Source organism: Plectropomus leopardus, chromosome 24 (genome assembly GCF_008729295.1).
Source record: "Plectropomus leopardus isolate mb chromosome 24, YSFRI_Pleo_2.0, whole genome shotgun sequence".
NCBI lineage: Eukaryota > Metazoa > Chordata > Actinopteri > Perciformes > Serranidae > Plectropomus > Plectropomus leopardus.
In genome coordinates, this window is record NC_056486.1 from 7,011,959 (window position 1) to 7,025,766 (window position 13,808).

Sequence of the window (13,808 nt, forward strand, 5' to 3'; positions counted from 1 at the left end):
CATCTGTCTCCACTTTGGCATTAGCAACCAATGTAGAGTCTGTCCTGTTGTTCGTCTGCGTTCCGTCCATCACCTTCAGGGCCGCACACTCCAGCTTGATTTTCGGACACGCAGGCTTGCCCTCTTGGCCCCAGGCCTCGTAACTCATTGGCTGCCCGTCCACCCACAGCCACTCTCTGGGGAAGAAGTGCAACCCAATCCAGATGTGTGCCGTTGTCTCGTTTTTGTTCAACTCTTTCTGGATCAGCATCATCTCTGTGTCCGACGCCACGCTGGCCAGGTCGCGGTGGTGCTCTCTGCAGTAGTGCAAAGCTTCCTCCCACGTCTTCCTCTCTCTCACTACGACCACACTGTAGCAGAAGAAGGGTTGAAAATACAGTGGTGTTGCATCGTGCCATGTGAAGTTCTTAATTATGCCATAGTCTTCCCATGGTCGGTTATTGGGCTGATCCTTTGCCCAGAAAAACGTGGACACGGCTTCACCTCCTGACCACGTCCATTTCTCAGGGTCCATGGAGTTCCTTGTCAGTCCGATCCAGATGTACTCTTCTGGGTCAACAGCCAACTGCTTCAGACGCTCTGTGTCGTGTGAGTTACTGACAGGAGCCAGGTCTGTGTGAAACTCCCGGCAGTACCTCTGAGCTTCATGCCAGATTTCTCTCTTTGCGATGAAGACGTACTTGCCGAAAGTTGCAGATGAGTTCAGCAGGAGCAGGATGAGGGTGAAGGTTTGATCCATCACTGTTGTGTCAAAGGATGAGAGATTTCTGCAGCACACTGAGGGGGTAAAGTGGGTTTTAAAGATGCATTATGCAGCAGTTTGTGACCCATTGTGTTTTGCATAGGGCGGGTACTCTTCTTCACTGAGCCATTCTGTGTTCAGGGGCTGCTCACTCTGACTTTTTTTGACTTTTGACATTGATTAGTGGATTAAAAAAAATGTGTCAACCGACAGAAAATTATTCAAACTCTCAAGATTTGCTGCTTTTCTGTGTTTCTTTAAGTTTATAGCTTTGGGTTTTGGACTCCAAATCTTTCATGTACTAACCCTTTGAAACCCGAGCAAATCAGCTTGATTGATTTTTTAAAGACATAGGAGTGAGGAAATTAGCAACTTAACAAGAAATATCACAAAAATTAGCAACAAACAAAAAAGATTACCTTAGAATTAGCCCAAAAAAAGGAAAGAAAAAACACACATACGCAGATAAAGCCCTCATGTAAATGCTGCTGCACTTTTAAAAACATGAAGAAGAAAACAAGAAAAACAATTTTTGAATTTTCTTCAGGCAAAACAAGAAGTGTTGCATGACTTGTGAGCAAACAGCAGCACAGAGCAGGTGTGTGCAAATCATGTCTTTGAATGACAAGGGCAAAAAGTTTGTCATTCTGTCATTATTCCTTGGGATGCAAATTTAGAGAGGGCAAACGTAATGAGGAGTGATAGAAAATGACGTAATTGCAATGCACTTGCAATCATTGTACAACATAAGATGTCTGTGAATAATTATAGCATTTATACTGCAGACTTTTTATATTTTCATTCTTTCATTTTTCACTGCAGTACATTGTTGAAGGCTTAAGATCAACAGATTCTTTGTTTCCAGCAAAACTCCAAAAAAGGTGCAAAGTTTTAGCACTTCTGACCAGTGCTGCGCGACCACTGTATGTTGCATTGTATCATCAGAAAGGTTGGACTTTTGTAGCACCAACATTTTCTATACATGATTTTTCCCTTAAAAAATGTTTAAAAAAGTGAAAGGACAATAAGATATACTTCTCATTCGACCAAACTCCTCGAGACGTATCTATTGGATTTCAGCTCAGTTACAGCAGCGATCACCCTGTCCAGCAGGTCTGTTTGACAGATTGTGTTGACAGTGAGGACACTTTTGTAAAGCAGCCCTGCCTCCACTCCAGCCAGCAGTGCTGAACACACACAGCTGTTGCAGTAAGAATCTGCTCTGTGGCACAAACCTTCATATTTGCCCCCCCCACCTCCCCACCCCTCATCATGACACCTTAAGTGAGCTCTTATCCCATATCCCTGTCATGCTGTTGATCTGGATTCTTTTGTAAGTTGAGAATTAATGAAAACAAAGAGTTTGTTTCCAAATTGATGAATGTCCATTAGATCTAGTCTATAAAAATAATTTATAATTACATATTAATTACATCAATGTACATCGTTACTTTTGTAGCAGTGACTGAGAGAAATACATCACTGTATTTAAATTATTACACAAAGAAACATCACACAAAGAGATAATTTGCCGGCATCTCATTTTGGAAATAACTCTGAAGTCTTCGGATAAATTTCATGTATCTCTTCCACTACGCATTGCAATATTAAAGCAATACTTCATCCCCCAAATAATCATTTATACATCAGTTACTCACCCAATGTTACTTTAAATTTATGCCTCCACGTCAAATGAAGACTCCAAAAACAGAGAAAATTCAGACTTCATTGATTAAGAACAGTAATTTTACGTCACTGAACACAGGAGCTGTGACTATGGCGTTTTAAAGGTTTTATTCGTATTCACTGATTTTTGAGTTTCTTTGTTCACTAGAAGCAGGTAAGAAAAGCAAAGTTATGTTCATGAATTCAACATAACACAAGATGTGTAACTTATACACAAATTGTCATTGGAGGTTGAAGTATTCCTTTAAAATGACCCCATATTCAACCTTTATCCAGTGTTTTTGTCTCAGTCTAACTGACTCGATCATTGTTTGAGTGGCAGCATGCAACATTTTCATGACTACATACTTGTGTTGTGGATTGATGCTCATTGACTTGTTTACAGTTGCAACTTCATTGTTTGTTCAGGGTTAAATTTCAGTTTTATTTCAATGGCAAGATTCCTTTTACATCTTTTGAATGGACCACAAATAGGGGAAAAAAAAAGATGACTTTGGATTTCTTGGTGATATTGATACCTGACACATCAAACAAATGTGGTTCTTATGAGAGTGCGAAATAGTATGTACTTCAAATATTATGTCTTTGTGGACATGTTTGTACCTGATGTGACCTTTAGAAATATGCAAAATTTTAATTGTGCACCTGAAGGAAAGAAAACAATTCTACTTCTGTGCTTTTGCGAGGATAGAGGTGCCTGTATTTACTGGGCCCTCTGACTTTTCATCTTACTCTCTCTTAGACATTTTTTTTTGTGCTATGAGTGAGAGCATATGTGCTTACTCTAATATCCTATTGTTGCACTTGTAAAAATTAGAATCACTCAATTCCTGAAAAAAACACACCTTAGTGCTGGTTGACCACTTAAAATGAGAGACTATTCTTACCTGAAACATCTACCATCTAATACATTTCTATGCAGTGTTGTATTGGTACTAAAGTGGTTATTTGTTATTTTTCATGCCTTACATTACTTGTTTTACATCCTTGCATGTTTTGTGTGTCTCAACATCATGTCATCATGTTTTTTCTGTGCAGCATTCCTTCACATCCCTCTTTCTCGCTTTTCCCCTGCAGCTCGCTCTCCTCCAGGTCTGACCAAGACTCCTCTGTCAGCACTGGGACTGAAGCCTCATCAACAGAGTGGATCAGGTCAGTTTACACACATCAGATATGATTTGTTCATCTTAATTGGAGTCAATGTCCTTCACATTTTCTATTGAGAGATCCAGGAACTATCCAGAACATTTTAAAGATGCAATCCTGACATACATATACTCTCATGGAACAAGCTCATACAGAATATTTTAGCCTGTCAGGGGCAATTAACAACTGTAAAACTAAGAGGATGAAAATGTGGGATATTAAATGTGCAAATGCTTTGACTTTGTTCAGATCCTGCAAGTGCAGCATCACTGCATTATGTCATCCTGTAGCTGTGTAGATGAGTGAGCAGAAACTGGCTTTTAACACTGTAATTGTCAGTGTGTGCTGCCCTCTGCTGCTCACACATATTATCCCCCCTGGAAATGCTTTCACTAAATGCTAACTGCTAACACAAAGCCTCCAGTTCTTGCTTTGTGCTCAAATATCTCCTCCTTGTCTCCTCCTCTTCGACACATCTTCTTCTTCTCTTGCTTTCTGTCTGCTCTCGCTGTCAGACTCTGAATCTAATGATGGAGAGCAAGGTAAGGGCATTTCTGTGGCAGTGTACTGTTAGCGTCTCTGCACCCAGTACAAGTCTCCTGACATCAGCACATTCTTTTTGTTTTGTGACAATTTTGTGTTTCACTGCAAGCAAATGTTCTCTCCTGTTCTCCTTTTCAGTTCTGCATCCAAGCTTTACATAGAATGTTTGTTTTAAGAATGAAAATTTAATAATTTCTTGTTTCTGTCACTCCAACTTTTTTGTTCTGGTTCTACGCCTGATAACTGCATCCCGTTTGGTCCTGGACAAAATTAATTAAATCATGCACTAAGTTGAGACTGACTGTGTGTTTGTTCGGATGTTTTGTGATCCTCAGATAATCGCAATTTTGGGGACTCCAGAGCACAACCGCTCAACGTTCCTCTCTCCTCAAGCAGTCCCGTTCACAGTGCTGATGGGTGAGTGGGGGAAAAAAGTCCACTTGCTGAAATGTAGCGTTTTGTATTTTCGTTGTGCAACTGCAAATAGAAGAGCACCAATTTAGAAAAAATGTTTCAAGAAAAGGAGATTATGAAAAAAAAATGTTTTTGTTACATATTCAAAACTAATCACACAATCAAACAATGAACTAATGTAAAGTAATGTGCATATAGAAATAGTTCACTTGGACTCAAGATTGAACTGAATTTCTGGTGGCCAATGTCACTGTGAACTTTCAAAACACGTTTTTGACCATATCTCAAGTATTCTGATGCTAATTATGACAAAATTTCACACAAAAATGTCTAACGAGATGAAATTATGAAATTTAATACCCAAAAGCTCAAAGGTCAGTTTCAGTGTGACATCATAATGTTCTGCAAAAACACTTTTCTGACCATTATTCAGTGTCACAACTCAGGAACAGAAGGGGAGACATTTGGTTGGATGCTGAATTAGTTACATCAATCTTGAAACTGTGCTGATTGTATAGATATGTGTTTCCCAAACCTCTCTCCTCAAGTATCACTTGCCCTGCATGTTTTAGATGTCTCCCTGCTCTAGCGCAGCTGAATTAAAAGATCAGTTTGTTACAAACTCCGAAAGCTGCTTGATAACGAGCTGATCATTTGAGTCAGCTGTGTTGCAGCAGGCAGAGAACATGCAGGACTCTAGGAGGTTTTGGAAACAGTGCTGAACATTTACTGTGCTGCTGGGGGGAAGATGTGTGTAAAGCATCCATGTTTATTTCTTGTTTTTTTGTTATGAGCTGTTGCTTGTGTTTGGTTTTGTCCATTCTTTGCACAGGGAACAGACTTCTAAAAATAGTAATTGATGGTGCTGCACTGGCTCATGTGTTTGAACAATCAACATACAATTATGTCACTAAAGGTTCCTCTTGTGTTGAAAGAGTACGTACTCTAAAATAGGAGCAAGAAAAAGTCCCTGAAAACAGCGCTCAAAGAACTGCAATTGTTCCTAGTTCTTTGGGTGCGGACAAAATAAAAAGGATAGTTCTTAGAAATGTGATTTTAAAAAGATGAAAAAGTTCCTCCGGTACTGAAATGCCAAAAAAAAAGCCTACTGAGTGCAGGACAGAGCCTTTGTCATTTTAGATCACAGTGTAGCATCAGAGGGGACACTCGCTGATTGACTGTGATGCTGTAGTAAAAAACAGTTAAGATGTCGCCCCTAGATACAAAATGCAGATGGGAAAATGATAATTGTGTCTTTTTTTTCCTTTTGTTGTGTGTAGAAGAAGGACTGGTTCTTCCGATGGCACCCCGCATAACCCCTCCTACCCTCACAGGCCTGCGTCCCCTGAAGGCTCCCAGGTCAACATCATGGGCGTCCACACCGTCCCCGGCAGCCCCAACACCCTCCACCGCACAGTGGCCACCAACACGCCTCCGAGCCCCGCCCTCCAGAGACGCCTGGGTCAAGCCAGCCCCTCACTAGCCAGACACCCCTCTCCTGGCATCCCCTCCAGCCCTCTGATTGGTCGAAAAACACCTGCAACTGGCGTGCCCCCTAGCCCCCTGATGGGACGCCGCACTGCAGCGAGCGGCCACGGCACACCTGACGAGCAGGGGGCTGCTTCACGTCAAGGGAGCGCCCCGCCACCCTTCACACCAGCCTTCCCAGTCTCCCCGCAGCTGCCTGAGAAGAGGCACATGTCCAGCGGAGACGCAGAGAGGACGGACAACAAGAACTTGACGCCAGCTAGCGGTGGCAGCACGCCAAACCTGTCTGGCACACACACGCTCCCAGACGTCTCAAAGTCCATATATGGTGAGACGCAGAAACACGACTTGATAGATTACACCACAGAATGTTTGTGTCCTCTACAGTTATCATTTTTCTTGTCTCTTTGGTCCAAACAGATGGTTATCCAGACATTAAGATGAATGTCAAGTTTGTCCAGGACACGTCCAAGTTCTGGTACAAGCCAGACATCACCAGAGAGCAAGGTGAGATATTTCAAACAACACACTGCTATTAATTTACGAGTAAAATAACAATGACGGCCGCTATCCACTTACATCTTCTTCACCCTTGTGTTTGTCCCCTTTTTTGTCCTCTTGTCCACTGATCAATGAGTCTCATGACCCTAATTTTGTCTTTGTCTCTGGTCGTTTCCCTTTCTGCCGAATCAACTTTAATCTCTTAATCGTCCTGCTTGACCTTCTTCTGTTTGCTTGCCTCCTCTGTCTTTCCTTCAGCCATTAATCTGTTGAAGGACAGGGAGCCTGGGGCGTTCATCATAAGGGACAGCCATTCCTTCCGTGGCGCCTACGGTCTGGCCATGAAGGTGGCCTGTCCTCCACCAACTATCCAACAGAACAAAAAAGGTAAAGAAACTAACTTTACCAGCGTTATCTTTTTTCTTTTTTAAATTTCAAACAAAATTCCTTGTTCTGACCAAAATGAAATTATTCTAATGTTTTTCCAGTTGGCGACATGACTAATGAGCTGGTGAGACACTTCCTGATTGAGACGAGCCCCAAAGGCGTCCGTCTGAAGGGTTGTCCCAATGAACCCTACTTTGGTGAGCTCTGTTTGTGACCTCAGCCGTGCCGATCAAATTGACATCAAAGTGATCCAGTTTAACAGAGAGATTTCTGTGTGTGTGCAGGTTGTCTTTCTGCTCTGGTGTACCAACACTCGATGACTCCACTGGCTCTGCCCTGTAAGCTGATGATCCCCACCAAAGGTCAGCTTCACTTTCTTATTTATCAATAAATGTCAATGGTATTAAGTTTATTAATTGTCATTTGTGTTGCAATGTTGGTTTCTGGCATAACGGATCTTTCCTGTTCTCTACCTGTCACTCACAGACCCAAATGAAGAGGCGTTGGAGCTCGCCACACCCACCGATCCAGTTGCTGAACTTTTGAAGCAGGGAGCAGGTAAACTGAACTGCTGTTCAGATGGTTTTGACAGGTTTTTGCCATACGCTGCATCAAAAGTGGATGCAGCCAGCTGGATGTCATCAATTGTTTTGTAAACTCCCGTTCCGAAGCTCTGACTTTGGCATCTCGGCTTGTCATCATCTTGGATTTTTTGAGACAGAAGTGGCAATATTTGGACAAGAGGGTGGAGCTTGCTGCTGGCATGGACAGCACTGTGCATTTAAGGTCTATGGTTAACTTTGATAATGCTAATGAAAAACTGAACATCCGACTCCTTTGAGGATCTTTCCATCCAACCAAATGTGGAACAAGACTTTTTTAGGCGACCAAAATGTTTCAGTCATGAACTGAAAACACACTGAATTAGCGATAACTACACATATAGTCTGAATCTGGGGTCATGCCGTATTTACGTTACCTACCAACGTTGTCGCTGTTGTGGCGACTTGTCGACCAACAGCACACGCCTGTCGCTCAAAACATCCCTGCCCTTAATTATGCATAACTTTTAGCCTTGATAAAATTCGGGTGAGTTATATATAAATTTACCTCCATACAGTTGTCATGAATGTTGTAATGAGCTAAAAAAGACAAAAAGTGTTTGTTTTTTTGTATAAAGCTGTCAGCATGTTTTTTTCCTTCTGTATAACTGAGCATTTTAAATTGGGGTTTATTGGGATTGAGTCACTCTTGTAGTCAGCCTCAAGTGTCCATTATTGGAACTGCAGTTTTTGGCACAGTTTTTGGTAACAATTCAGTATCTGTCATCACGACAGAAAGCATCAGTGAATGTTCCCCCACTGGAGACTTTATAAATGAGAATAAGCAGAAGAAAATTGTAAGGCGGGAGCCAGAATACTTATGAGATCAAGTCCCATTAGCTTCCAACAGCTCAAAATATAAAGTTGACTGTCCAAACAAAAACTGAACATTGTTTCTGTTATCTGAAAAACAGAATAATATCAAGTCTAAGCATTTTTTTATGTTATCTACATCAAACATTACATTAGACAGTTAATTTGCTCACACGTTGTCACCCTTACCTTACAGTTCAAAAGGTTCCCGAGGACGCCCATGGTAAATACTGATCTGCTCCATCATGCACTTTGACTAAATGTGAATGTGGTGATGCCTTCTGTCACAGAAACAAAGCTTTCATAGAGTTATACATGTGTATTTGCATCTGAGAACAACTTAAAATAAACCTTCAATTGGAAGCTTGGAAAAAGTTGAAATGCATGCATTATAAATTGAAAGTCATAGGAAAGTGATCTGCAGTGCATGAGAAACTTAACTACACAATATAAGCGTTTTAGACACTCCTCACTGAAACCCCACTTACACTGAACTGCATGCACATTGTTTTTCTCTTGTGTCTGTTTCTATTTATCAGTGCCTCTGTGTTGTTTACCTCTAGCGTGCAATGTTCTCTACATCAACTCTGTGGACATGGAGTCTCTCACGGGGCCTCAGGCCATTGCCAAGGCGATCAGTCAGACACTGGCGACCAACCCTCTGCCTGCTGCCACCACCGTTCACTTCAAAGTGTCAACACAGGGCATCACACTCACCGACAGTCAGAGGAAGTGAGTGAACACGCACGAAAGCAAGCACTCCCGACTTTCCCTTGAGACGATGTTATTTCTCCCAAAGTTCTCCCATATTTAATCTGATTTTCAAGGAATACTTTACCTCATCGTGACCATATGTACATTAATTACTCACCTCATGTTATATCGAATTCTTGAGGAAAATGTTTTTTTCTGGCATGCCTCCATGATGAACAAAGAATCCAAAAACAAAGAAAATTCTTGATGAATTGAAATAATAAGGCTCCACATTTAACAACAGCAAAACAAGACCAGCAGCTGCAGTGTTCAGTGAGGGAAAACTCCTCATCAGAAAGTGCTGTCTGTTTGGGAATTATTAAGAACACGACTGGATTAATGAGACCTCGACTATACTGTACGAGTTGTGTTATATATTGTAAATGAATATTTTGATGTAATTTTGCTGTTGTTAAACATGTACCCCCATGAATTTAGTTCATCAAGAATTTTTTCAGTTTTTTGATTGTTCATTCACCATGAAAGCATGTGCGAAAAACAAAGTTTCCTTCACAAATTCAACATAACGTGGTGAGTAACTGATATACAAATGATCATTTTTAAGGGTGAGAAGTACCTTTAAACTCTGAAAGAAAATATGAGTTTATGATTGGTTGAAACCGGCAAAAATATAGCCCAAAAAATGAAAAAAGTGGGCCCAGTGATTAACGTGATAATAAAGATAGTAAAAAAGAGTCACTTTGTTGACATTGTATAAATGCAAAGACACTTCAGTCATGTCAAAATACTGCACACGGTGGCTTTAATCAATGGAAAATGGCACTAATAACCCACCATACACAAATTAACACGCATGGTCATTTCTTTTGCTGCAGACTTTTCTTCAGGCGACACTATCCCATCAACACGGTAACCTACTGTGACATTGATCCACAGGACAGAAAGTAAGAAACCTCAAGACCCTTTCTCTTATCCCAATATCAATAACACAAAATGCACACATACACACACACTCACATATATATATATATATATACTTTTTGATTGTTTTATTAAAATAAAATAAAAAATCTTGTGTTTTCTCTCCATAGATGGGGCAAAGAAGGAGGTGGCTCCGTGAAGTATGTATAACCATAGTTACTGTATACCATATATTTTTGGGTTATTTTAGTTACTTAAGTCACCATACTAATGAATGTGTTACAGGTTACTGTGGAGGGATGAATATTTTAGCACGAAGAATTCCACATTGTTATTCTGGTCTTGTAGCGTAGATTTTCATTATTACATACAGTAAAGACAAATCCAAACACATCTTAGTTACTTTTTCAGGTGATTTTGTTCCTTGAGTGTCAAAAAAATACTTACCGCAGGATATTTTTCTTTCTCAATCCCACCAGGCTTTTTGGATTCGTTGCGAGGAAACAAGGAAGCACAACAGACAATGTCAGCCACCTGTTCGCTGAACTGGACCCAGATCAGCCCGCCTCCGCCATCGTCAGCTTCGCCTCCAAAATGATGAAGCGGTGAAACCCCTCAACGTCCAAATGGCAGCTGCCATTTTGAAATCTTCCTTCATCATTGGTGTCTTTTATCGCCAGGACTCGATGATGTCCTTTCTTTCTGTTTTCTGTTGTTTCTGTTTCTCTCTCTTTCTTTTCTCTCTGCCTTGCTGGTTTGTCTTTTTTGGAGAGAGTCTCTATTTGAAGGATTTGGGTGAGGATCCAGAGTGGCGTTAGCGGATGTGTGGGGTGGAGCTGTGAACGTGACAAACATGGAGGCCATCGAAGGGAGAAAATTTACAAACAGGGGAACCTGTACAAGAAGAAAAATGCTAAAGACTAAAGGAACAATGCTAAGTTCAGTCGAGGAACTCGTAAGGACTCGTAAGTTTCAGGGTTTTATGTTGTCGTTTTCGTTGATTGATTTACCAAAGGTAGTTGCAATACAAGTGCAAGAATGATGTAGCTATTAAGCCATTATTATTTCCTCTTTTCAAAAGATGAAGTGTTGAAAAAAAACACAAAAAAAAAGACAAGTCTTCAGGAAAAAAGTTGGCCTTGATGGCTTTTAGCAAAACAGTGTCTGAAGACCTTATGCATGTTAGCTTGATCTTTAAGCTTGGTTCTTCTACCTTCCACAAAAATCATTGTGAAATCTTTAGAGTGGTCATTTCCGGGTCTGTTGTGTGTTGGAAAGGGCTCTGCAGTGAAACAACGACTGATCTTAAACTGCGCATAGACTCAAAAAAAAAAAAAAAAAAAAAAAAAGAAAGAAAAAGACACGCTAAGGTCACCGCACTTTGTGTCACACTTGCATCACCTCCGGTCCAAGCCTGATCTCTCTGTAAAAACTCTTTATCGGATTCCTTAAATCAGCATGGCATACGGAGAGAGGAAGACTGTTTGTCCACAAGGTGGCGCCACTCATTCAGGCTTGGACCTCCCTTTTCCCCATCACCAACTGCTTGCAGTAGTGGATCTGTTGATAGACGCTGCCACTGAAACACACTGGAAATCACCAGGGACTGGCCCAATGACCTGGACCTATGCACTGTTCTTTATGCATGTTGTTGTCCCAAATTGCACCCTCCCTCATAGCTACATTCAACATCACTGAAAACATTCTATGCTGTGTGCTAAAAACGACTTAACGGACACTGAGGTTGTATGACTTGTCAAAGACTGCATGAAATAGACATTTTTTTGTACTCCTCCTCCTCAGAAAACAAAGTAGACAAACCCATTGTTGAAGTAGTCACATGATGGTGAGATATTTTTTTGGTCGATTTGAGCCAGGGTTACCTTTCACTGTACCAAGGACAGTCTTTGTTTTTCCTCACAGTGTCGTCGAAAATCTACATTTAGATACCTTTTAGAGCAAAAGGAAAAAAAAAATACACACACTGTGCGCAAATGCCTGCTTGTTGAACACACGCTCAACCATTCACAATAAGCTAAGGAAAATTGATATAAATGTACATAGATATACTACTTTGAAAGGTGACATAGCGAAAAAGTATTTATTTTTGTTGCTTTGGTCCCTCATGATTACTCATATATACATATATTGTACAGTCTAGATAAAGAAGATTACCTAATGGGTTGAGAAAAAAATATATACTTATTTTGGCTAATGATTTCAAAGTCTGACGATTTTGAAATGTGTTTGAATATATGGTGTACATTACTTTGTACATGTATATGTTTTTTGGCTCGTCATGTTTTTTTTTCATTTTTGCGTTCTCTCCGAACGAGGTAGGGCATGAATGAGGTAGAAGAATTGCATGGACAGATGCATTTGGGGCGCGTTTCGGCAGCGAGGAACACGCTCAAAAATGGCGCAAATGTAGTAGATGTTAAGGTTTTTAGAAAAGGGATAAAAGTTTCGAACCTCAAATGCAATACGAAAACAGCTGTATACACCCATGACAGTTACAATTATAATTTTGCCAAAGATTCAAACACTTTATGCTGACTGGCTGCATGTCGCTTTTTACGTTCGACGCCATTTTTCACACCTTGCTCAGCTTTAGCAGCAAATTTAAGAAGGACGGGACACAGAAATGTGTATTATTGGTCATGCGAGTAACACACGGGCCCATAAAGTGAGACAAAAGCATGGACTTTATTAATAATTTGTTTTTTTCTGGTGTCTCAATGCTCCAAAAACGCTCCTTTGGAAGTGTGTAAACAAAGCACTTACATTCACAAAAGAAAATTCCATATGGGTGTCATTGTTGGACGTAGATGAAGTTGTCTCATTGTAAAGCTCTACAGCTGAAGCTTTGTCAGACTGCCAAAGGTGTCGTCTCCGGGCCCTCTCGAGAAACTCACTGATTTATTTATTCTTATTTATTCTTTTTTTTCCTGACATGTTTTTCAAGAAACTTTCATCGTCGCATCATCACACTATCGCACGGTCAGTGATAACAGATGGAGGAATGTATGGCGGCGCTTTACTGAGAGCAAAGAGGTACAGTGTCATTTGGAGAGGAAAAGAAACAAAACACAAAAAATAAATCTCTAAATTTTAAAAAATCTAAAACTCACATTTTGCCTGTTGGCTTTGAGTCAAGCGTCACCTTGTTTCAGTGGAAAAAGAAGTGATTTCTGTGACCCCTATGTACAGACGGGACTTGTTGTATGAATGTGCTAATATGAATGTACAAAAGGGTCTCAGATTTTGTTTGCGCTTATCATTTACATTATATTGTCATGGCTTACCTGTTCCTAAGGAGAAAAAAAACATTAAAGCAATACAAATCAGTTACATTAAAGCTATGTGGGTGTTGATTTGGTTTTTGTGGCTTGATAAAGGGGTTTAAAACTAATTTTGGTTCATGAGTTTGCTGCCAAAAGCTTATTTTTAGACATATTTCCTTCATTCCTTCCTTTGTTTTCCAAACATCAACCTCAGTCCTGCATCATCCAGCTCCTCTGTCAGGTGTGCAGCTCGTTAGGTCTGATGTGCAACACCTTGGGGAAGCTCATTTAAAGTGCAGCTGTGTGTCCTGCATGTTCAGAGGTGCAGTTATATAAGAAAAAGCTTTGTTCAAAATCCAAACTTTCTTCTCATGTGAAAGAACTTTGCATTGAAGGCACATGTGACCGTTGGCTCACCTGCTGCCCTCCTCACCTTCACTTCCTTTGTCGTCATTTTACTTTCAGACTGCTGCCTGTTTTTAATTTGTACTTCCCCTGTGTAATCCTTTAGATTATCTCTTTATTCCTGTTGATAGTTTGCATTTTAACACCTATTGTATTGATTGA

General features: G+C 40.5%; 1 protein-coding gene across 11 annotated transcripts in view; it reads left to right on the top strand.

Annotated features, from left to right (window-relative positions):
* Positions 1 to 13,315, top strand: part of tns1a (tensin 1a) — a 106,146-nt gene extending 92,831 nt beyond the window's left edge. For 6 of the 11 annotated variants that reach the window (XM_042513005.1, XM_042513009.1, XM_042513010.1 and 3 more), the window contains 14 exons: positions 3,506 to 3,580; positions 4,090 to 4,116; positions 4,453 to 4,534; positions 5,812 to 6,347; positions 6,440 to 6,526; positions 6,779 to 6,907; positions 7,009 to 7,104; positions 7,192 to 7,269; positions 7,394 to 7,465; positions 8,519 to 8,545; positions 8,886 to 9,054; positions 9,912 to 9,980; positions 10,128 to 10,157; positions 10,437 to 13,315. In XM_042513005.1, the coding sequence (XP_042368939.1) occupies positions 3,506 to 3,580; positions 4,090 to 4,116; positions 4,453 to 4,534; positions 5,812 to 6,347; positions 6,440 to 6,526; positions 6,779 to 6,907; positions 7,009 to 7,104; positions 7,192 to 7,269; positions 7,394 to 7,465; positions 8,519 to 8,545; positions 8,886 to 9,054; positions 9,912 to 9,980; positions 10,128 to 10,157; positions 10,437 to 10,566 (1,607 nt within the window). In that variant the 3' untranslated portion in view covers positions 10,567 to 13,315. The remainder of the gene's footprint in view (positions 1 to 3,505; positions 3,581 to 4,089; positions 4,117 to 4,452; positions 4,535 to 5,811; positions 6,348 to 6,439; positions 6,527 to 6,778; positions 6,908 to 7,008; positions 7,105 to 7,191; positions 7,270 to 7,393; positions 7,466 to 8,518; positions 8,546 to 8,885; positions 9,055 to 9,911; positions 9,981 to 10,127; positions 10,158 to 10,436) is intronic. The other 5 variants (XM_042513007.1, XM_042513011.1, XM_042513014.1 and 2 more) reach the window with 2 other exon arrangements.
* The last annotated feature ends 493 nt before the right edge of the window (positions 13,316 to 13,808 follow it).